The sequence below is a fragment of the Equus asinus genome, chromosome 16 (genome assembly GCF_041296235.1).
Source record: "Equus asinus isolate D_3611 breed Donkey chromosome 16, EquAss-T2T_v2, whole genome shotgun sequence".
Lineage (NCBI taxonomy): Eukaryota > Metazoa > Chordata > Mammalia > Perissodactyla > Equidae > Equus > Equus asinus.
Window position 1 is genome coordinate 14,550,550 of NC_091805.1, and position 24,682 is coordinate 14,575,231.

Consider the following 24,682-nt stretch of genomic DNA (forward strand, 5'->3'; position numbering starts at 1 on the left):
AACTTTTGGCAATTATGAATAAAGCTGCTATAAACATCTGTGTGCAAGTTTTTGTGTGGACAAGTTTTCGACTGCTCTGGGTAAATACCAAGGAGTGCAACTGCTGGATCATATGGTAAGAGTATGCTTAATTTTGTGAGAAACTGCCCAACTGTCTTGCAAAGCAGCTGTACCACTTTGTACTGCCACCAGCAATGCATGGGAGTTCCTGCTGCTCCACATCCTCACCAGCATTTGCTGGTGTCAGTTTCTAATAGGTGTATGTATAGGGGTGTCTTACTGTTGCTTTAATTTAGGCACCTAGTTTTTAAACTACTCTTCACTTTTTTTCTGTGGTTTGGGGTTCTTTTAAAGCTTTGCACAGCAAGACATAAGCAGGTAATCTTTTTTTAATTCTTAAAAATGTCTTATTTACAACATTTCTCAAGACTAACTCTCTTTTTTTCCTTTTAAATACAGATAAATGCAGAGGGGACACCAGAGGAAGTTTTTCTTCGACTCTGCACAGCTATTGACTCTATTTTCTGAAGCAAAAATGCATGTTTGTTAAGGAGAGTGGAGACAGAGAAAAATACTAAAGGTTCATCCCTTAACACAGTATGTTGTTCCGAGTTAAACCTTTTCTGTCCCCTCAAATCCTGACGTCGCTGTTTGCTTCCCAGCTTGACCTGTCTGAGAGGTGTCTGGAAATCATGCATGGTGTATCTGGTACTATCCAACCTTTTCTTCATAGTTCAGACAGCTGTCTGCACTCACAGCACACACACTTTTCTATCAATCACACAGGCTGCACCTCGGAGCTCAGTCAGTATGTGAACAGCACTGCAGTGCCAGTCTGTCAGTTGTGCCCTGAGGACGCTCTAGAGGGTGATCATTTGGTCCTACTCTCATCAAATACGGAGTTAGCTTCCCTAACTCCCAACACATCTTCCTTCCCCTCCCCAGGATTTATATGCTGTTGCCTGATGAAGGCTCTCAATTTAGGGGGCAGGCTTGGGCCTCTTCCTCTCGTGGCTGTTTCCTCAAGTCTCACCCACTGGTAGCTCAGAGCTAAAGAGATTGGATTGACAAAACAATGCCAATTATGGATAAGAAATTTGATTCAATTTGAACACTTTGATAAGAAATTTTTAAAATGTGAAATTTTATAGCTTTTCCAAGGCAGCAAAACCCAGACTAGTCACCAGTAACATTTCTCGGTTCATTTTTATGAAACTGGCTACTTGGAATACTGTCATAATGGCTAAGAGAACAAATTGGATAAATTTGTCTAACCTAGTCTCTTCTGTACCTGGCGGTGCATTTCAGCAGTTAATTAATACCAATGATCAAATGTAATTTAAAAGCATGAAGTGATCTGTTATTGCATCCACTGGACTAATGTCAACATATAGTTTTGATATTAAATGATCACCTATTTACTTACCATTGTTGCCAAGCAAGTAAGAAATACAGTAACAAAACTCATGAGGGTGGGAAGGGGCATGTCAGTACATGATGTTAATAGAGATCCCAATACTGTATTTGTTTCATACAGGCCTTTTCCAGGGGTTTCAAAACCTTACCATACCCATATGTAAAATTGTTTCCTTGCATCAAAACAGTGAAATTTTGGTTCTCTTTTGTGCTATCTGTTGCCAAACCAGAGCTTCTTACATATTCTACTGGAACAACTGCATCTTCCATTCAGTCACTACAAAAGATCATAGTTTCAGTTTGCATGATTTTCGTTTTCTTCAATGGTTGTGCAGATAAGGATCCATTCCTGGGACAAAATTGTATTTTTAAAGTCATTTTTTTCTTGAAATGCATATGTACAAATAAAATAAATGGAACACAGGATAACTCTTTTTCTATTTATTTGTAACTCACATCATTCTGGAAAGCATTTGAAGCCTTATTCCAAACAGAATTAGAAGCAAACACAGTAATAGTAAGATTTACGATATGCTCATATGGTTTTAATTTTGGCCATAGATCAGTTTCGAGCTATTACAGAGAGAACTCTCAGTGTATTCATGATACATGGTAATTTTCGTATTTCCTTTTTCTCTAGCAATCATTCTTTTAAACAGAAATGTCAGTGTTTGCTAAAGAAGAAATTAAATGTCTTTGGTTACAATTATGCCTCTATTAACAAAGAGGGGCATGTTCCTATAACTCACACAGTTGTCAAATAGTTTATTACTACCTCAAGTTGTTATACTCTCTATAGGGGAGCACAAGGAGTATTTGAGCAAATTACAAAAAGAGAGTTACAGGATGAAAATTATCAGTTGTGCCAGAAAACACAAAATGACTCTTTGAAGGGATTAACATCCTTTAAACACATACCACATATTGGCAAACACAGGCCATACCCACCACAGCTTTGAAAGCTTGGGTAAGGGAACTGAGACAGCAGGGCAGCAGACAGCCCAGCCATGGCTTTTATGGCTGTAGTTGGCTGCCCTCTTGAAAAAATCAGCAGGGGTAAATGGCTTTGCCCCTGAAGAGTATCTAGAGGTGCAAATCCAGTCTTCTAGAGAACTGCTAAAACAGGTCACTGATCTGAATGGCTTCAAATGACATTACCACTTTAAATTCATAGGATTTTAAAGCACGAAAGGACCTTACAGGTCTCCGCCTAGTAGAAGACTTTGTGTGTATGTAGAAGACATCAGAACACAATGCAAACTCCTTTACAATGGTCTACATTCAAGGCCTCACCTGATCTGGCCCTGTACCCTCTCTCACCCCATCAACTACCACTCTCTCCTTGCTCATCTGGCTCAAGCTACACTGACCCTCTTAATGTTGCCTGAATAAGCCAAGCTCTTTACTGGATCAGAGCCCTTGTCATTGCTATCCTTCTCCCTTTTCCTCCAGATCATCCACAAGGCTAATAATTCTCTCACTTTTTCAGGTCTTTGTTCAAAGTTTACCCTCGTCATTGAGGCCTTCTTTTATTACTCTATCTAACATGACAGGATGGTCCCCGTTCTTCCATCATTCTTCTTCAAGCATTATTTTTCTTCACAGCATTTATCTCTGCCGAAAATTACATAACGATCTTTATTTACTTGTTTATTGCTGGTCTTCTGCATTAGATTATCAACCCTCTAAGGGCAAGGCTTTGTATCTTCAGCCCCACACGTGGCAATTATTATTGAGAGCTAACATTTCAATCCTCTGAGCCTTAGTTTTCTCACCTGTACAGTGGAGATCATAATAGTAAGCAACCTCATAGAACCGTAGTGAGGATTAAGTGAGTTAATAATACACATAAATCATTTACCAGTTGCTAGTGCTCAATAAAAGATGGCTCCTTGTCAACATTCATTGAGTGCCTCCATCCCACAACTGGGACTAGGACACAGAATTTCTACTCTAGTTCCCTTTCCATTACATTACTCTAAAAACACGGCAGAGAATCAAGATACACGGCATAACTGGGGTCCCAGAGAGAACCAAAATCTTCCCAGCCACCAAGGTTGAACCATATCCTTTAGATAAGGCAGGATGCCAGTTCCTCAGTCCTGTCGGAACCCCATAAAGGAGATCTCCTGAGGCAAGCCCTCTCAGGGTCCCAGAGACACACTCAGACACACTCAGGCATGGGTGATGTCTCCTAACTTCCTAGCGAAAAAACGTAACCCACCAACACACTGGTCATACTACCAACAAATATTTATTGAGAATCTATGAAGAGCCAGGCCTAGGGTTACAGACAGACATGGATGGTCTCTGACCTCATGAAGCTAAATGTGACAGCATTTTCAAAACTCCGTCTAATCAGCCACATGAACTGTGAAAAAAATAGTTATTTTTTTCCTGGAATCATAAACAGAAGCACATTTTTCATCAAGCTAAGAGAAAAAAACAAACACTTTACAGCCTAAAAACGACAATGCCTCTGTAATCTTGTGGAAAAACCTACTTATTATCTGGAGACTTCCAATTCCATCCAGTGCACCTGGAACAACGGCCTTCTAACTTTGTTATCCACAGTAAGAAATACAGTTTATATAGCATACCACACATATTTCTAACTAAAAAAGAAATCTCACAAAACAGTATTTATCCTTACTACATGTGATGTACTATTTTCTCTATTTCTTTTTTTTTTAATGTTTCTCATACCTCAGTAAACTGTTGTGTTCTGCAATTTAAACGAAAGGGGGAAAGGGAGAAAAATGGACAAGGCATGCTATTAGGTCAAGTGAGAGGCATGAACTATGCATGGAAACAAATTCTACCTGAGGCAGGATACACAAGCCTTAGCACCAACTTTGCCTAAAGACTCACGACCACATTTGCTGCCCAATTAGAATATGCAAATTCTACATACATATGTTTTTCTAATTCACCACGGCAGACCATTTCAGTGCTTTCCCCCCATCCACAGATATACTTCTCTATTCTGTGCTATAAGCCCGGCCTGGACATGTGCTCAGATTTGTACTCCAGGAACCACACCACACCAGGAAAAAAGACTGGAAATCAAGCCCTGCACACCTCGAGCTCCAACACCTTAACAACGGCTCACATGAAAGGAATACTCTTGCTCAGGAAACAGGGTAGCGAGGCAGATGCTGACTCTGGAGCAATCTGTCTAGGTTAAAATCCAAGCATCACCACTTTACTAACTGTAAGACCTTGGGCAAGTTATTTAACCTCTGGCTAGTTTTCCTCATATGGAAACAGGATAATAAATGAAGCAGTCTCATAAGGTTGTGAGAATTAAATTCATTATTATATGCTTGCTCGGCACACAGTAAGCACTGTATCAGTGTGCTATTATTATTAGTCCACATCACACCAGTCAAAATCTCCTCTGCCTAAACCTTAAAGCAGTGGTTTTAGGTGTCCTTAAAAGTGCCTTCAGTTCTTAGCAAATAACTTGAGCATAATAGTTCAGGAAATACATCTGACCTACTGAATACCACTTAATAAGTAATGCTGTAACAAGCAGGTCTGTGTTGTCTCTTACAGCCAATACTTCTTTTAGGAGATGGAAGGTCTACTTGCAAATGACAGCCCTGCCCACTCCTGCAGTCCTCAAATGAAAACAATAACAACAATACATTACCACTACTACTGCCCTTTAAGGCCTTTTAAAGGATTATTTGCTTGGAGCTGAAAAATGCAAAATAAACACATCTTGCTCAAGCAGAAAGTAATCCTTTTTGCCACTCAAAATTCTCAAAATCTTTGCCCTTGAAAAATACATTTAAGCGGATTTATTTTGTCTATTCTGCTTACACAACAACTGTACCACTCATAGCCCTCTTCCAAAGCATACTTCATACATTATGGGATTTCTGAATGGATCTGAATGGTTCTCCAAAACTAATCAGTATTATCTCTAAACATACACAGAAGTTACAGAAGTTATCATCAAGTGCTACTGTCTTGCTACAAGTTGAAGGTAGATCTTCTGGCATATTCACTTAACATTTAATATCAAAATGCCCAGAATTCTAACAATTCCCCTTTTCTTCCCCTCAACTAATAATCCCAGGGTGAGAAGTTAAGCTCAAGTCCATATCTTTTTCTTTCTGATGTGATATATTTTATAAACATCATTAGTAATCTTTAATCAATATATTACATTAAAATTCTCATATTTCTATATTTAAAATTATATTACTTTTCTCAATTAAAAAATAGGGTATCATTTTAGTACCCTACAATGTATTGAAGAGAACTACTAATAATGTTCCCTTGGTTTAAAATTGGAAAACACAGGAGACTATTAAAATTGGGTCAGTATAATACTTAATCTTAGAATATTTACATTGTTTTTTCCAATAATCAATAATACTTTTCAAAGAATAAGGTAATTTTCAAAAACCACCTGTTTAAATTAAATATGTGGGGGGCTTATTTTCATCAAAAAGAACGAAAGTAAAATTCTTCAACCAAAGTTTAGTTTTCACATCTGGATGTTAATAACTGCCTTTTGCTTTAACTACGGTATGTGCTCTTTTTGCCACCTAGTTTAATTTAGCGTTTCAGCACACACTGAGTGAAAACGTTACCATCTTTTACAGAGCTTCCCAAGCTCACCCTCTTTTCCATAATGTAGTCCTTACTCTTTTTAAAGGACAGGTAGGTAAAGCAACCCCTTAAAAAAAAAAAATTTGTGGTTTTAACACTAGTAAAAAAATCCAAAATCTAACCAAAAGGAAGTCACAACAAACATTCTATAATATAAACAGACAGTATCCACATAGTTTATTTCTCACAGTTCTCCTGACAAATGAACATTATTCAAGAACATACTGTATACACAGATAAGAAGAAACATACAAAATGTTTTAAATGATGCACAACAAAATCCAGCAGTATAAAAGAATGCATGTGAACTCTTGCTCACTGTGCAGACTAAATTTTATCACTTGTTTAAATAGTAATAAAAATACAATCTTTTATGGATCTTGTGCAGACTACAAAAGAGGGAAATTATTACCATATATATGACTTTTATATTAGGCAGTTTTCTTTGATGAGTTGCACTAACAACTCCAAATACAGAGGCAGAAGGCTGTGTATTTTAAAGGAATTAATGTTGTGAATTAGAGACTTTACACAGTTACTACCACTGGCACTTTTCACCATAGTTTGTACACATCACATGATAATCTTATATAACATTACATTTAAAAAATATATCTGAGTGACAACTTTCTAACATTCACACACCATGAGCTGGTTAAGGAAGCAATACCACAGTTGCCTCCTGTAGTGCTTCGCTGTTGTAAGAAAGACAGTTCATTGTGGTTAAAAGAAATTAGACATCAATATGGTTAAGCAGCTCCAACTTACTAAGGGCCATCAGTGGCCACCACTGGGACAGTGAGTTCTTTTAAAGTGTATATCCTGGAAGCAAACACCATCATTGGTTAAAACTTTGTCTAAAGAAGTCAGTTTCTGTGCTGAAAACTATTTTCACAAAACTGAAAGCTACTAAACTGTTTTAATATAAATACTTTGTCTTCTCATTATCATATTTATGACCAAGTTCTTTGAAACCTTTGGAATTTACTCTCTCTTTAATGTGTGCTCTCGTTTCCATCTCACCCATTTAAGATCACCACCTCAAAGGCTTTAAGGTGGTGGTGAGAAATTCACCAAGGAAACCCTTTGCTCACCAGGAATGTTCAGCTGCTGAACAGTGATCTAGAGCCACAACGGTGCAGAGCTGGACTTGACGAGAACACTCAGGAAGCTGTCATGCTGTGAGTGTCACTTCAGGGAAAGCAGAGAATCTTTCCAAACTGTGCACATAATTCACAATGATACCATTGCTATGTGTTGAAGAGGACTAATATATGATGTTCTCTTCCATGTCATCTGTTTGCTGGAAAGTAGTTTGGGTCAAGGTAATTATAACTGGTGCCCTGGGACACACAGTAGTCTCTGTCTAAGAATGTCTCTGACCTATAAACAGGTTCTAATTGGTGATCTTCCTTGTGAATATCTGTTTCATGTAGGCTGCAAAGAAAAAACACAAACATATCATTACATGGCATCAGATGCATTTTGGTCTAGATATTACAAAACTTCCTCACAGCTCTACCTGTTTAAATCCATTAATATATCAAAATCCTTAATGAAAAGTTACTTAAAAAGTGGTATAATTAAGGAAAATTTCTTAATTACCTAGAACAACAAAGTTTAATACAGCAAATGTGGTGATTTTCTAAGAAGTGTGGAAATCAAATTCACTAGTTGCTGAGAAGCTCTTTACTCATCAAAATAAAAGACCTAAAATGAAGAAAACACTTAAACACTTACCAGTCTGAACAAGAATCACAGAAATCCAAAGACATTTCTGGAGGACAATCCTGGCAGTGCCACCGAACACCCTGGATAGGCTCTATGCCACAGTTATCACACTAAAAGATTCAGAGAGAAAAAATATTAAGCTATATTGTTCCAAAACATTTTTTTCCTGCTGGAAACACATGATGTACACACAGACATCCTCTCCTCCCTCCCCATTCACTAGACAATGGTCTAACACAAAAAAAGTTCTAAGTTAGACACAGTTTATACCAACTAGCTGAAATTCCACTCACTCAAGATGGAGCTACAGGGGGGTGAGAGGGACATTATAAAAGACAAACTTCAAATGTTTTAATTATTTTTAAAAATTTTAAGTAAATCATCTGCAAACTTGGGCATTTGATTATTACCAACTATTAAGTTGAAAGGTGCCCCAGACCAGTGTACAATGACTGTGATTGAGAACCACTGACTTCAAGCCACAGTTAAAACTATCTAAATACGTTACAGAACTATTCAACAGGCTGTCATAGCTAACATGAACCAGGTGACACAAAATCCCCTCTGAACTTTCATTTAGTGAATCACTCTCCAAAGTGGGAAGACTCCTAATAACCAATGGCCATCAGGAAGAAAAGGCAGATCTAGCTCTTTCTCAATGTGGCGGCATTGTTGTAGCCCTCAGCGTGTTCTGTGCAATTCTGGAAATCAAAGTAAATCTCATTTCTAGTTTCTTTGATCATTAGGCCAACTGGAATGGGTGACAGATTGGCAAACAAGCTACAGCTGGGACTCGCAACAAAATTATGAGAAGTGGATAGACTTTCCTCTTCAAAGGCCAAAGCTGTCAATTTGGAATATCACTGAAAGATCAAGAGGAGAAGTCACTTAACATAGTTTGGCTGATGGCCATGCCAGAGCATCAGAGGTATAAGAATTTTGTTTAAATTTCAGTTTATCAGTCACAGCACACATCAGTATTTTCATGTATACCACTACCAGCAAATCTATAGTTCATGGTCTCAATATTACTTCCTCCAATTCCACTAAGTACAGTCAATTCTAATGCTTAAAGTGTTTTCGAACCTGTCAATCTCTATTTCCACAGCCACCAGTTAAGTTCAGGACACTCACATGTTTTGTCTAAATTACCAAAAGAATCTCTAACCAGTCTCCCTGCATCCAGCCCTGCTTTATTCTTATCCATTCTCCATACTAAGGGCAGAATGATCTTTTTCCCTTTCACTTAATTTTTTTTCAATTACATAAATAACATACATATACTATTGTTTAAATAATTTAATAATATAGTAGTCAGAAATTAAGAGTTATCCACTCTAAAATCCTCTGCCTTCCTGAAGGTTATAAATATTAATAGTTTAAGTAATTAGAACAATCTTTCTGAAATGCAAATTTCATGTTACTCTCTGTTTAAAATCCCTCAATTGTCCCCCAACCTTTTAGGAGAGATGAATTTAGCAAAATTTCCAAGGCTCCTCAACAGCCTCTCATTCCTCTCCAGTATGCACTCTAGTCATACTCAACTATTTTAGTTATTTAACTTCTCTAAATTTCTTATGAGATGAAAACAGAGTAAGGGCAGGAACTGAGTCCATCTAGTTTACTGCTAAATCCTTAGCACTTAGCAAAGTGCCTGGAACATAACAGGTATTTCAAAACTTTGTGGAATGAACGGATGTATTACTACTAGCCTCTCAAAAAACAGCAGAGCTAACTGAATCTAAAAGGGGAAAAGAAATTTCTGATCCACGAACAATAGCAACAGAGAGAGAAATAGCTCGATGGGTGAATGGATAAACAAAACGTGATTTTATATACAAATATTTTTATTTATATACATAAATAATATTCCACACACAATGCAATATTATTCAGCCATAAAACAGAAAGAAAGCCTGCCATTTGTAACAACATGGATGAAACTAGAGGACATTACACTAAATGAAATAAGCCAGACACAGAAAGACAAATGCTGTATGATCTCACTTATATGTGGAATCTAAAGAAATTGAACTCATGGAAGCAGAGAGCAGAATGGTAGTTGCCAGGAGCTGGGGGTAGGAGAAATGGGGAGTTGTTGGTAAAAGGGCACAAACTCTCAGTTACAAGATAAATAAGTTCTGGAAAGGTAAGGTACAGCATGGTGATTATATTTAATAATACTGTATTGTATACCTAACATTTGCTTTAGAGAGAGAGTATTTCTTAAGTGTTCTCACCATACACAAAAAATGATAACTATATGAAGTGATCTTTTTACACCTTAAATTTTTATATACCATAAACATATAAAATGTTTATCAGTTGTATCTCAGTAAAGCTGTATGTCTGTCTTCTCTCTACTGAATCATAAAACTCTTGACATCAGCAACTGTGGCACACTACTTTGTATAAACAAATAGAACAGGAGCTAAACTTAGTAAGTTTTATCTGAATGCTTGGAAGTTGTGGAGGTTAAAGCTCCAGAAACCACCTTAAATATCTCTCATCACCTTTTTAATAGTAAGATTAAATAGCATTTACCTTGAAGCCCACATGTTGCACAAATCCACTTTCAGCTTGCATTTGCTGAAGTTTCTGCTTCTTTAACTTTTTAAACTGTAGTAATTCCTTATATTCAGGTAAATTCCTATACATGATAGGAATACTTTCTTCATCCTATTGAAAAGAGCAAAACAGAAAACAAGAATGTTAGTTTGATAATTAAGATGAACTAAGTGCAAGAAATACTGATATAGAATATTTTTCTGTTGAAAAGATATTTTTCACTTTTAAGATATCTCACCTTTTAGGGCTCAGAGAAAATTAGTGCTGCTCTCAGCAATATTTTAGACTAGTAAGTTTGTGAAGATTCTTAATGCAACGGTAATATTGAATTGTAGTAGGTTACCTCATAATCCAACTACCAGGGGAACATGGCATGACTCCCACTTCTGTCATCCACTAACACAACTCACTCCCGTCCCAACACCCTCACGGCTCCTTGACAGACTCCTTAGAATCTACTTCTCCCTGATCTGCAGGAAGCTCCTCTTCTCCAATCTAACCGATTTTTATGCTTCCTCAGGTAAATATGACATTTTCTTAACAACAAACAAACCAATCTCTGCTCTGCTTTCTGCTCTCTACTCCCAATGATCAAGGCAGTACATTCCTTTCTTACTCCAAAGGAGGAACCAAGTTACAAAGATGATTATTTAGAATAGAGTGTAAAAGAAATGGACAGTAAAAACTATATAAATATATGAACTTGACAGATGAATCACTAACTGCTTCCTATGCTCCCAATTTATTTGTGCTCTGCCACCAGAATCCATTTCCCTTCCTTTGCTACCTCATGATTGATCCCATGGTCACTAATTTCCACAATGCTCCTAAAATTATCCCAAATTCACTGACCTTGTGTTCTATCACTTCCCAGTCCTAGACCAGATAATACCTGCCCCTCCCATTCCTCCTGCTCGCCATATAAGCTATTATTAACCACTATGTTTATTCTACATTAAGGTAACTGATGGTTATAGAAATTATAACATTTGCTCAAGGTCACATATTTAATTAGTTGCAGAGTCAGGTGATTTGAATCCAGATTTGTCTACTTAACTAACTCCTTACACACTCAGCAGCTCAAGGCCTAACTCTAGTAAGAGTTTTATATCTAATCCAACAAATTCTGTCACCACTTAATACCTTCTAAAATCTCTCTCAAATTGCTCCTCCATAGTATCCACTCCCTCCTCTGCCCCACCATTACTTCAAATCTCCCAGTGGTGTCCTGACTGTCTACAGCATCAAGTTCAAAATCCTCAGCTGGATGAAAGATTCTTTACAATCTCACACTTCACCTACCTGATCTCCCACTATCTTTCATCCATTTTAAACTCTTAACTAAAGATGTTAAATTATAGCTACTGTCTTCCTATGTCACCATAAAGACAAGATAAGTAGTGCAACAAGTATGTGACACTAATAAATATGTGACCTAAATAAACAATGCAGTAAGAAGTTTTATAATGAAATTTATTAAATTCAGATATTTTAAGCAAATACAAAGAGTACAAACTCCACTAAATTTTTTAACGTGCATCTTAACTCTAAGGATATTATTAAGTTTGGTAAACAAGACTAAAATTAGGAAAAGTTAAATCACTTCACAACCAGTAGGATGGCTACTATCAAAAGAAAAAAACAGAAAATAACAAGTGTTGGCAAGAACGTAGAGAAACTGAAACCCTGTGGCACTGTTGGTAATAAGGTAAAATGTTGCAACCACTATGAAAACAGTATGGAGGTTCCTCAAAACTTAAACATAGAATTACCATATGATCCAGCAATTCCATTATTGGGTATATACCCAAAAGAACTGTAAGCAGGGGATCAAAGAGATATTTGTACATCTGTCTTCATAGCAGCATTATTCACAATAGCCAAAAGGTGGAAGGGACCCAAGTGTCCATTGACAGATGGACAGATAAACACAATGTGGTGTATATACACACACAACGGAATATTATTCAGCTTTAAAAAGAGAGGAAATTGTGACATGTTACAAGATGGATGAACCCTGAAGACATTGTGCTACGTGATATAAGCCAGTCACAAAAGGACAAAAACTGTGTAATTCCACTTATATGAAGTGACCCAGAGCGGTCAAATTCATAGAGACAGGAAGTAGGGTGGTGATCACCAGGGGCTGGGAGGAGGGGGAGATGGGGAGATGGGTGTAGAGTTTCAGTTTCGCAAGACATAAAGAGTTCTGGAGATGGGCTGCACAATAATGCCAAAGGACTTCACACTACTGAACTGCACACTTAAAACTGGTTAAGATGGTAAACTGTGGTATGTGTATTTACCACAGTTAACAATAAAAATTCCAAAAAAAATACCCATAAACAAATTTCCTGGTCATAATCATTTTAAATTTACTTAAAGGGGAAATACTATGACTAATTTCAAATGGGGCTAAAATGGTGTTACAGATTTTTAAACTAAGGAAGTATATACACGTAATCATACTTTCTCTCTAGCTATTGCTTTTCTGAAAAGAGAAACTGAAATCTATAAATTTTACCACTAGAAGCTTCATAAATATATATTTGCATAGCTATTTTAAAGTAATCAGGTGATTTGAACTGATGCTCATTTAAAAATAAATAAAATCAACCAAACAAAAGTCAAATTAAATTCAATCTACTATATTTTGCCAATTTTCTCAAAATGTACTTCTTTTAAATATCCCAACACCACATTTCACTGGCTAAATTTTCTTTATCCTTCAATTGTCAGTTTGTCACTTTCTAGAGATCTTCCACTTAAACTCCCAATCTAAATTAAGTACCACTAAATAATCAGAATAGCACCTATTTTTGAAGCACTTTTTCAAACCTGTAATTTATTGATGTGGTTACACATTTATCTCCTCCCACAAGACTAAGATATAGCAGCAAAGATCACAGATATTTTGTTCATAACTATCTAGTTCACCTCTAGCAGAGCATGATATATATTAAGTATAAGTAAATATTTCTCAAATAAGTAATTCTAATATTCACAAAGTACAAAATTACACACAAATTCCATATCTTAAGACACAGCAAACATTAGTTGTTTTTCAAAAGATAAGTTTAAAAAGAAAAAACTTTTCAAAGAATACAGTCACTTTATGGTAGTTTGATACCAAAGTATATAAACAGTATTCGATTAACCTAGAAACAGAATGAAGAACACTTACTTTTATTTGCTGACCTTTCATTAAAATCTCCTTTTCCAATTATTATATATAATGAGAGTATTAAGAAAGATATAAGGTAATCCCAAGGAATCGGAATCATGTTAATTATTGATGAAATTAATTTCAAGATAGTAAAATAAAAAATATTAACAGCAATAAAAAGAATCTCTATTAATAAAAAGTAAAATGAAATGAATTAACCTAAATTAGCAACCAGTCGATGACAACCCAGAGAGAAATTATTCCAGGAGGATTTAAAAAGTGTAATTTGACTTCACTTCTGTAGTGGGATATATCCTAAGACAAAAAAAGAACAGCCAAAAAACATCTCTTTCCAGTGATCACATTGTTGATGGCAGTATTAGTATTATTCTATTCTGAGACTACGTGTGTAGTGTGAGACAAAGAAAGTTATTTCGTTGATGTCACTGATAACTGGGATTTTCAGCATGGAAGAAAGAAGACACATATTTAAGATCAATACAGGTAAGTAATATCCCCATAGTCCTTAAGTTGAATTTGAAATAAAAACATGAACTTATGATATCTTTTATCTTTTAACAAAAATATAACATTTCCCAGCTCTGTCCACTAAATAGGCCTAGAAACAATGATCAACCCAGCAGCAAGTAACATTCCTAGAGTCAAGATATAGTCTCCAAATACCATTTCCCAACAAAAGAAAGCAGGGCTGACTCTAGGTCTGAGGCAAGAAATATACAGGATGAGCCTGGAATTTCCTTGTCATGCCAGACAGTAAGGAAGCTAACAAAGACTACCAAAGTCTTGTGAAAAGAACTCAAAATCCAACTTGAATAGGTTACAACTGACCAATGGGCCAACTTAAACACTAAGAGAGACAATAACATCAGTCTACTGAAACGCATTAAATATACTCAAATACAACAGTTCACAAGAATACAAAAATTTAAAAACCTCAGTCATTTTTGGAACATAGTAGAGAATAGACTTATTATTTTAAAAACAAAAACTAAAGGGAAAAACAAAGCAGCTCTGCTGCCTTTTCTATATGTACCGTAGGGTAATCAAGTAGTTGATGAGGGGGTTTACTTTATAGAATAGTCTATCAAATTAAAGAAAAAGAAATGAAAGACTATCACATCTAATAAATTAATGAATCTAGATAATGATCAATGGCTGCTGTGTCAAAAAAAGAGAGAGACAATCAGACTGATGGAAGTACACATGATATAGTCCTGCCCACCCTAACAAACAAATCTGAATCTGATCAATTATCTAGACTTACTATCAATTTACAGGAAATTCAGGGAACAGAGGAACAGGTTAAATGACATCAAGGAGATGCAAACAATAACCATATTGTGGTAAATTCTACAAGACCAATGACCTCATTTTTCAATTAAAAAATTGTGAGAGCGGGCAAAAAGGAGGTAAGTGGGGGGGAGAGGGATGGGGAGAGGGAGGAGGGAGGCAATCTACTGAAATTTAAAGAGGGACTGCAGAAATGGGAACTGACTGTATATCTGATTATGTAAAACATAATCTTTTTGAAAATATGATTATGATATTGTGTAACATCTGAGACTTGCTCCAAAGTAATCAGAATGGAGCTGGGGTAGGTAAAAAGAATGGATGAAAACAAGATTGCCAAAAGCTAGTCAATGTTGAACTTGGATGATGGGTTAAGTGGGTTCATTATACTATTCTATTATTGCATATGTTTGAAAATTTCTTTATAAAAACCTTATTATAAAAAACCTATAAATTTGACTTGTTAATTAAAAGAAAAGAAAGCAACATTCTCTGAAGAAGAGCAATAGTTAGAAAATGCTGGTGCTCTCATTCTCTACCATGCCCTGTATAGTACATAGATATATCCATTTAGATAGATATCTCTATTTAGATATAAACATAGACATATACAGTATAAAGAGATAACTTACTGATGCCTCCTCGATAGCAGTGTTCATGTGGCTATGAAAACAGGATCGGTCATCATCTTCATCCATATACACTGGTGGTTCATGGGAAGTCATGAAAGTGGAAGGTTTAAAGAGATGCTTATTAAGGGGGTGCTGTCGTCTGCTTGTTGAAGACTAAGTGAGAAAACAAATTTTTAATTGGGACACTGGAAAATCATTAAAGGAATCAAAAATATAAAAATAGAAATGCTACTTCCTGCAAGCCTATCTGTTAGAAGGATTTCACCTCTATCCTGTAGCATACTCTTATGTGGTTGCTTTTTCTGTTATCTAGATTTTTAAAGCACAACTAGCCTTAAAAGAAAAAAGAAGAAGAAGAAATGTAGGGAGAGTACGGCAACAATAGTACAATGGGCCACATGCACATCATCCAGCTTCTACTTGTATCCCAGCATTTATCACACTCTTCGTATTCAAATGCTGAACTCCCCTTATGGTCATCTTATAGAAGACCAGGGAGGATGAAGTAGCCCAAGCCAGATATAAAACTATCAAGTAGCAGGAAAATTTCTACAACATGATGCATGTCTGAAAATGGTAATGACTGCTTATTCTATGTTAGTAAACTTACTCCTCACGACAATACTTATATCAGACAAAATAGACTTTAAAAGAAAAAGTATAACAAGAGGCAAAGGAGGGCACCACATAATGATAAAGGGAACAATCCAACAAGAGGATATAACGCTTTAAAATATCTATGCACCCAACAAAGGAGTACCTAAATATATACATCAATTATAAACAGGCATAAAAAGAGAAACAGACAATAACACAATAATAGCAGGAGGCCTTAACAGTCCACTTACACTAATGGATAGATTGTTCAAACAGAAGACCAATAAGGAAACACTGGCCTTAAATGACACATAGACTAGAAGGACTTGGTCGATATATAGAAAACATTCCATCCGAAAATGCCGAATACACATCTTTTCAAATGCACATGGAACATTCTTCAGGACTGATCACATATTAGGCCATAAAACAAATCTCAATAAATTTAAGAAGACTGAAATAATAGCAAGCATCTTTTCTGGCCACAATGGTATGAAACTAGAAATCAACTACAGGAAGAAACCTGGAAAAGCCACAAATATGTGGAGATTAAACAAAATGCTACTGAACAATGATTGGGTCAAAGAAGAAATCAAAGGAAAAATTAAAAAATACCTGTAGACAAATGAAAAGATGACATGCCAAAATTTATCAGATACGCAAAAGTGGCTCTAAGAGGGAAGTTTATAGCAATACAGCCCTACCTAAACAAACAAGAAAAATCTCAAATAAACAATCTAACAGTGCATGTAAAGGAACTGGAAAAAGAACAAACAAAGCCAAAAATCAGGAGAAGGAAGAAAATAATATAAATCAAAGCAGAAATAAATGAAATAGAGACTAAAAAAACAACAGAAAACAAAATCAATGAAAGTAAGAGATGGTGTTTTGAAAAGATAAACAAAATTGACAAACCTTTAGCTAAACTCACCAAGAAAAAAAGAGAGAAGGCTCAAATAAATAAAATCAGAAATGAAAGAGGAGAAATTACAATGGACACCTCGAAACACAAAAGATGATAAGAGAATACTACAAACAGCTATATGCCAACAAACTGGATAATCTAGAAAAGATGGGAAAATTCTTACAAGCATACAACCATTCAAAACTGAATCAATAAAAACAGAGAATTTGAATGGACCAATCACCAGTAAGGAAATAGAAACAGTAATCAAAAATCTCCCAAAAAATAAAAGTCCAGGAGCAGACAGCTTCCCTGGTGAATTCTACCAAACATTCAAAGAAGACTTAATATCTAGTCTTTTCAAACTCTTCCAAAAAATTGAAGAGGAGAGGAAGATTCCTAACTCATTCCATGAAGCCAACATTACCATGATACCAAAACCAGAGGAGGAGAACACAAAAAAAGATTATAGGCCAATATCACTGATGAGCACTGATGAAAAAATCTTCCAAAAGAATCCTACCAAATTAAATACACAATATATTAAAAAGATCATACACCATGATCAAGTGGGATTTATTCCAAGGATGGTTCAACATCCATAAATCAATCAACGTGATACACCACATTAACAAAATGAAGAATAAAAATCACATGATCATCTCAATAGATGTAGAGAAAGCATTCAACAAGATACAGCATCCATTTATGATGAAAACTCTGAATAAAATGAGTATAGAAGGACAGTACCTCAACATAATAAAGGCCATATGACAAACCCACAGCTAATATCATACTCAATGGAGAAAAACTGAAAACTGTCCTTTAAGAACAGGAACCAGACAACGATGCCCATTTCTGCCACTCTTATTTAACATAGTATTAGAAGTCCTAGCCAGAGCAATCAGACAATAAAAAGAAATAAAAGGGATCCAAATTGGAAAGGAAGAAGTGAAATTGTCACCAGGTACAAATGATATGATTTTATATATAGAAAATTCTAAAGAACAGAAAAAGGAACGCTCACAACACTGCTAGAGGGAATGTAAACTGGTACCGCCACTATGGAAAACAGTATGGCGATATCTCAAAAAATTGAAAATAGAAATACCATACAATCCAACTATCCCACTAACGGGTATTTATCCGAAGAACTTGAAATCAATGATCAAAAGAGATTTATGCACCCCTGTGTTCAATGCAGCATTATTCACAATAGCCAAGATGTGGAAGCAACACAGTGCCCATCTATAGATGAATGGATAAAGATGATGTGCTATACATATACAATGGAATACTACTCAACCACAAAAAAAGACAAAATCACCCTATTTACAACAACATGGAAGGAAGGACCTTGAGGGTTTGATGTTAAGAGAAATAAGCCAAATAGAGAAAGACACCTACTGCATGATTTCACTCATATGTGGAAGATAACAAATACATGGATAAAGAGAACAGATTAGTGGTTACCAGAGGGGAGGAGGATTGAGGGGGAGGGCAAAAGGGATAAAGGGGTACATATGTATGGTGATGGATAAAAATTGGACTACTGGGGGTGAGCATGATGGAGTGTATTTAGGAACTGATAAACAATAAAGTACACCCAAAATTACACAATGTTAAAAACCATTATAATCTCAACAAAGTTACTTGGAAAAAAAGAAAAAAAAAGAATCTACCAAAAAACTTTTAGAAATAATAATGAACGTGGTAAAGTTGCAGGATATAAAATCAACACACAAAAATCAGTTGCACTTCTATACACTACCAGAGAAGTAGCAGAAAGAGAAATTAAGACTACAATCCCATTTATAATTGCAACCAAAACAATAAAATACCTAGGAATGAATTTAACCAAAGAGGCGAAAGACCTGTACACTGAAAACCACAAAACATTGTTGAGGACATCAGCATCATGGCAGAGTGAGTTTCCCCAGTAATCTCTCCCCTCCAACATACAACGAAAAGGACATTCATACTCCAACAGAGGACATCCAAACACAACACAAAAAATGTCAGAGAGACCCACGCAGCCATAAGATGGAGGGCAGAGAGGTTGGAGCCCCCCTCAGGTGAGGTGGAACGGAGTAACAGAAAACTTTGCTCCCTCCCCTAAAGACTGTGATCCAGGACCACAGGAGGCCTCCAAGAGGGAAGAACATGGGAGAGGACGTTCGTTAGCAGGAACATCAAGGATCCCCAGTGGGCCCTAGCAGCCTAGAGGTTTGCCCTCTACTGGGGTGAAAGCTTTCATGGGGGGTGACCTTATCAAGGCAACACCCCAGGAGAACAGATAGCAAGAGCAGAGCGAGAAATCCCCAAGAGCACATAGGAGAAAGTAACCCTCCCCTGACCCACCCCAAACCAGCTCCACTGCCTGGGATCTCGCAAAAGGCAGAGGGCTCGGAATACGTGGCTCTTGACCTCCACCTAGTGGCGACAGGTGGTAACTGCGACCAAATAACACCAAGATGCAAAAAAAAAGAGCAACTCCCTCTAGCAACATCAAACATTACATTAGATCTCCAGACCAGAGAGAATATGACAAGTATCCAGAAATCAGTCCTGAGGACACAGAAATATATAATCTAAATGACAAAGAATTCAAAACAGCTATCATCAAAAAACTCAACGAGTTAAAAGAGAATGTAGAGAAACAATTCATCGAGTTCAGGAGGTACTTCACAAAAGAGATTGAAACTATAAAAAAGAATCAATCAGAAATATTAGAGATGAAAGATACAATGGAAGAAATGAAACAAAATATGGATTCCTTGAATGCTCAAGTGGACATAATAGAGGAGAGTATCAGCAAAATTGAAGATAGACATGTTGAAATGCTCCAGATAGAGGAGAGAGAATTAAGACTAAAGAGAAATAAAGAAAGTCTCTGAGAAATATCCAACTCAATTAGGAAATGCAACATAAGAATTATAGGTATTCCAGAAGGAGAAGAGGAGAATGGAGCAGAAAGCTTGTTCAAAGAAATACTAGCAGAGAACCTCCCAAACCTAGGGAAAGAGATAGAAATCCATGTAACAACGCTAGCAGATCTCCTAAATATATCAATGTAAAAAGACCTACTGCAAGGCATATAATAGTGAAACTGGCAAAAGTGAACGACAAGGAAAGAATATTAAGGGCAGCAAAAGCAGAAGAAAATAACTTACAAAGGAACTCCTATCAGGCTTTCAGCAGATTTCTCTGCAGAAACCTTATAGGCTAGGAGAGACTGGAATGACATATTCAAATCTTTGAAGGACAAAAACTGTCAGCCAAGAATGCTCTATCCAGCAAAAATATCCTTCAGATATGATAGAGACATAAAAATTCTCCCAGACAAACATAAGTGAAGGATGTTTGTAGCCATGAGATACCCTCCCCCCAAAAAATCCTCAAGAAGGATACCTGAAAGAAAAAAACGGAGAAAGGGGTTACAAAGCACGGAGTAAGGAGATAAATATGCAGACAGAATCAGAGCAGGATAGCAAATAATCAAGTATAGCATTAAAGACAAAGGGAAGGAAAACACCAAAAGCAAAGATAATCTTGTGATGTTTAACCACAAACTCATAATACAAGATGGAATAAGATGTGAGAAAAACAACGTAGGATGGGAAGAGGAAAGGGACTGAATCAGTTTAGTCTAAGGAAATAAGAGGCCACCAGAAAAGGGAATATCTTATCCATGACATTTTGAATACAAACCTCATGGTGACCACTAAAAGAAAGCAGAACAGAGACACAAATAATAAATAAGGAGAAAACAAAGAAATATAACATAAAAAACTACATAACTCGACTGGTAGAATAAAATACACAGGACGAGAAACAAAGGAAATGCAGGAGAACCAGAAAACAAGTGATAAAATGGCAGCATTAAGCCTTCATATATCAATAATCACCCTAAACGTAAATAGACTGAACTCTCCAATAAAAAGACACAGAGTGGAGAGATGGATTGAAGAACAAGACCCAACAATGTGCTGCCTCCAGGAAACACATCTTAGCTCCAATGACAAACACAGGCTCAGAGTGAAGGGATGTCAGACAATACTCCAAGCTAATGGCAAACAAAAGAAAGCAGGGGCTGCCATACTTATATCAGACAAAGTAGACTTCAAGATAAGACAGGTTAAGAGAGGCAAAGAGGAGCAGTATATAATGATCAAAGGGACATTCTATCAAGAAGAAATAACACTTGTAAATATCTATGCACCCAAAACAGGAGCACCAAAGTACATAAAGCAACTATTAACAAATCTAAAAGAAGATATTAATAATAACACAATAATAGTAGGGGACCTCAACATTCCACCCACATCAACGGATAGATCATCCAGTCAGAAAATCAACAAGGAAACAGCGGAATTAAATGAAAAGCTAGACCCATTGTACTTAATAGACAAATATAGAACACTATATCCAAAAATGGCAGACTATACATTCTTCTCAAGTATGCTTGGAACATTCTCAAGGACAGACCATATGATGGGAAACAAGCCAAGACTCAATAAATTTAAGAAGATTCCAATAATAACAAGCATCTTTTCTGATCACAATGCTATAAAGCTAGAAGTTAATTACAACCAAAAAGCTGAGAAAGGGACAAAGGTGTGGAGACTAAACAACATGCTACTGAACAACCAATGGATCACTGAAGAAATTAAAGGAGAAATCAGAAAATATCTGAAGAAAAATGAAAATGAAAACATACCATACCAACCCATATGGGATGCAGCAAAAGCCGTATTCAGAGGGAAATTCATGGCAATACAGGCTCATCTTTACAAACAAGAAAAATCCCAAATAAGCAATCTCAAACTACACCTAACTGAACTAGAAAAAGAAGAACAAACAAAGCCCAAAATCAGCAGAAGGAGAGAAATAATAAAAATCGAGCATAAACAAATGCTATTGAAACAAAAAAGGCAGCAGAAAGGATCAATGAAACAAAGGGCTGTTTCTTTGAGAAGATAAATAAAACTGACAAACCCCTAGCCAGACTTACAAAGAAAAAAAAGAGAGAAAACTCAAATAAACAAAGTCAGAAATGAAAGAGGAGAAATAACAATGGATACCACAGAAATACAACAGATTATAAGAGAATACTACAAAAAGCTATATGCCAACAAAATGGACAATCTAGAGGAAATGGATAAATTCTTAGACTCTTACAACCTCCCAAAGCTGAATCAAGAAATAGAGAATCTGAATAGACCAATCACAAGTAAAGAAATTGAAACAGTAATCAAAAGCATCCCAAAGAATATAAGCCCAGGACCAGATGGCTTCCCTGGGGAATTCTACCAAACTTTCAGGGAGGATTTAATATCTATCCTTCTCAAGCTATTCCAAAAAATTAGGGAAGATAGAACACTTCTTAACACATTCTACAAGGCCAACATCACTCTGATACCAAAACCTGACAAGAACAACACAAAAAAGGAAAACTAAAGGCCAATATCGCTGATGAACATAGATGCAAAAATCCTAAACAAAATATTGGCAACCCGAATACAGCAATATATCAAAAAGATCATACATCATGATCAAGTCGGATTTATACCAGGGACACAAGGATGGGTTAACATCCACAAATCATTAAGAAAATGAGGAATAAAAACCACATTATCATCTCAGTAGATGCAGAGAAAGCATTTGACAAGATCCAACAGCCACTTACGATAAAAACACTTAACAAAATGCAGATAGAAGTAAGTTATCTCAACATAATAAAGGACATATACAACAAACCCACAGTATACATCATACTTAATGGGGAAAAATTGAACACCATGCCCCTGAGAACAGGAACAAGACAAGGACACCCACTCTCACCACTCTTATTCAACATAGTACTGGAGGTTTTGGCCAGAACAATTAGGCAAGAGAAAGGAATAAGAGGAATGCAAACAGGGAGTGAAGAAATCAAACTCTCGCTGTTTGCAGATGACATGATCTTATATATAGAAAACCCTACAGAATCTATCAGAAAACATTATAAATAATTAACAACTATAGTAAACTGCCAGGCACAAAATCAATTTACAATCAGGTGCATTTCTGTACTCTAATAATGAACTTACAGAAAGAGAACTCAAGAATACAATTCCATTTACAATCACAATAAAAAAGAATAAAGTACCTGGGAATAAATTTAACTAAGGAGGTGAAGGACTTATACAATGAAAACTATAAGACATTATTGAAAGAAATAGATAATGACACGAAGAAAAGGAAAGAGATTACACGCTCATAGATTGGAAGAATAAACATAGTTAAAATGTCCATACTACCCAAAGGAATCTACAGATTCAATGCAATCCCAGTCAGAATCCCAATGACATTCTGCACAGAAATAGAACAAAGAATCCTAAAATTCATATGGGGCAACCAAAGACCCCAAATTGCTAAAGCAATAATGAGAGAAAAGCTGGAGGCATCACAATCCCTGACTTCAAATGTACTACAAAGCCATAGTGATCAAAATAGCATGGTACTGGTACAAAAACAGACAACAGATCAATGGAACAGAACTGAAAGCCAAGAAATAAAACTGCACATATACAGACACCTAATCTTCAACAAAGGTGCCAAGACCATACAATGGAGAAAAGACAGTCTCTTCAATAAACGGTGCTGGGAAAACTGGACAGCCACATGCAAAAGAATGAAAGTAGACCATTTTCTCACACCATACAAAAAAAAACCTCAAAATGGATCAAACACTTGAAGATAAGTCCTGAAATCATACAACTCCTGGAAGATAGTACAGGTAGTATACTCTGACATCAAACTTAAAAAGATCTTTTCAAATCCCATGTCTTCTCAGACAAGGGAAACAAAAGAAAAACAGGTGGGAGTTCATCAGACTAAAGTGCTTCTGCAAGGCAAAAGAAACTAGGATCAAGACAAAAAGAATCTACCAATTAGGAGAAAATATTTGCAAATCATATCTGGTAAGGAGTTAATCTCCGTAATATATAAGGAACTCACACAACTGAATAACAAGAAAATAAACAGCCCAATCAAAAAATAGGCAGAGGATATGAACAGACATTTTTCCAAAGAAGATAGACAGATGGCCAATAAACGTATGTAAAGATATTCAACATCACTAATCATCAGGGAAATGCAAATCAAAACTACATTAAGATACCACCTTACACCTGTTAAAATGGCTATAATCTCTAAGACTGAAAATAACAAATGTTGGAGAAGGTGTGGAGAGAAGGGAACCCTCACACACTGCTGGTGGGAATGCAAACTGGTGCAGCCACTATGGAAAACAGTATGGTAAGTCCTCAAAAAACTAAGAATAGAACTACCATATTACCCAGCTATCCCACTACTGGGTATCTACCAAACAACTTGAAATCAACAATCCAAAGTAACATATGTACCGCTATGTTCATTGCAGCACTATTCACAACAGCCAAGAAATGGAAGCAATCCAAGTGCCCATCAACTGACGATTGGATAAAGATGATGTGGTATATATATACAATGGAATACTATTCAGCCATAAAAAAAGACAAAATCATCCCATTTGCAACAACATGGAAGGACCTGGAGGGAATTAGGCTAAGTGAAATAAGCCAGACTGAGAAAGACAAACACCAGATGATTTCACTCATATGTGGAATATAAACAAACACATGGACAAAGAAGACAGTTCAGTGATTACCAGGGGAAGAGGGATGGGGAGTGGGCACAGGGGGTGAA

General features: G+C 36.3%; 2 protein-coding genes across 15 annotated transcripts in view; one reads left to right on the forward strand and one right to left on the reverse strand.

Moving 5' to 3' along the window:
• The window catches only part of AK5 (adenylate kinase 5), a 224,843-nt gene extending 223,000 nt beyond the window's left edge, over positions 1-1,843 (forward strand). For both annotated transcript variants that reach the window (XM_014849624.3, XM_070486633.1), the window contains exon 14: positions 460-1,843. In XM_014849624.3, coding sequence (XP_014705110.3) covers positions 460-528 — 69 coding nt within the window. In that variant the 3' untranslated portion in view covers positions 529-1,843. The remainder of the gene's footprint in view (positions 1-459) is intronic.
• The window catches only part of ZZZ3 (zinc finger ZZ-type containing 3), a 117,803-nt gene continuing 94,963 nt past the window's right edge, over positions 1,843-24,682 (reverse strand). For all 13 annotated transcript variants that reach the window (XM_070486632.1, XM_044749546.2, XM_044749542.2 and 10 more), the window contains 4 exons: positions 15,451-15,603; positions 10,318-10,452; positions 7,783-7,883; positions 1,843-7,479 (listed from right to left, as the gene is read on the reverse strand). In XM_070486632.1, coding sequence (XP_070342733.1) covers positions 7,335-7,479; positions 7,783-7,883; positions 10,318-10,452; positions 15,451-15,603 — 534 coding nt within the window. In that variant the 3' untranslated portion in view covers positions 1,843-7,334. The remainder of the gene's footprint in view (positions 7,480-7,782; positions 7,884-10,317; positions 10,453-15,450; positions 15,604-24,682) is intronic.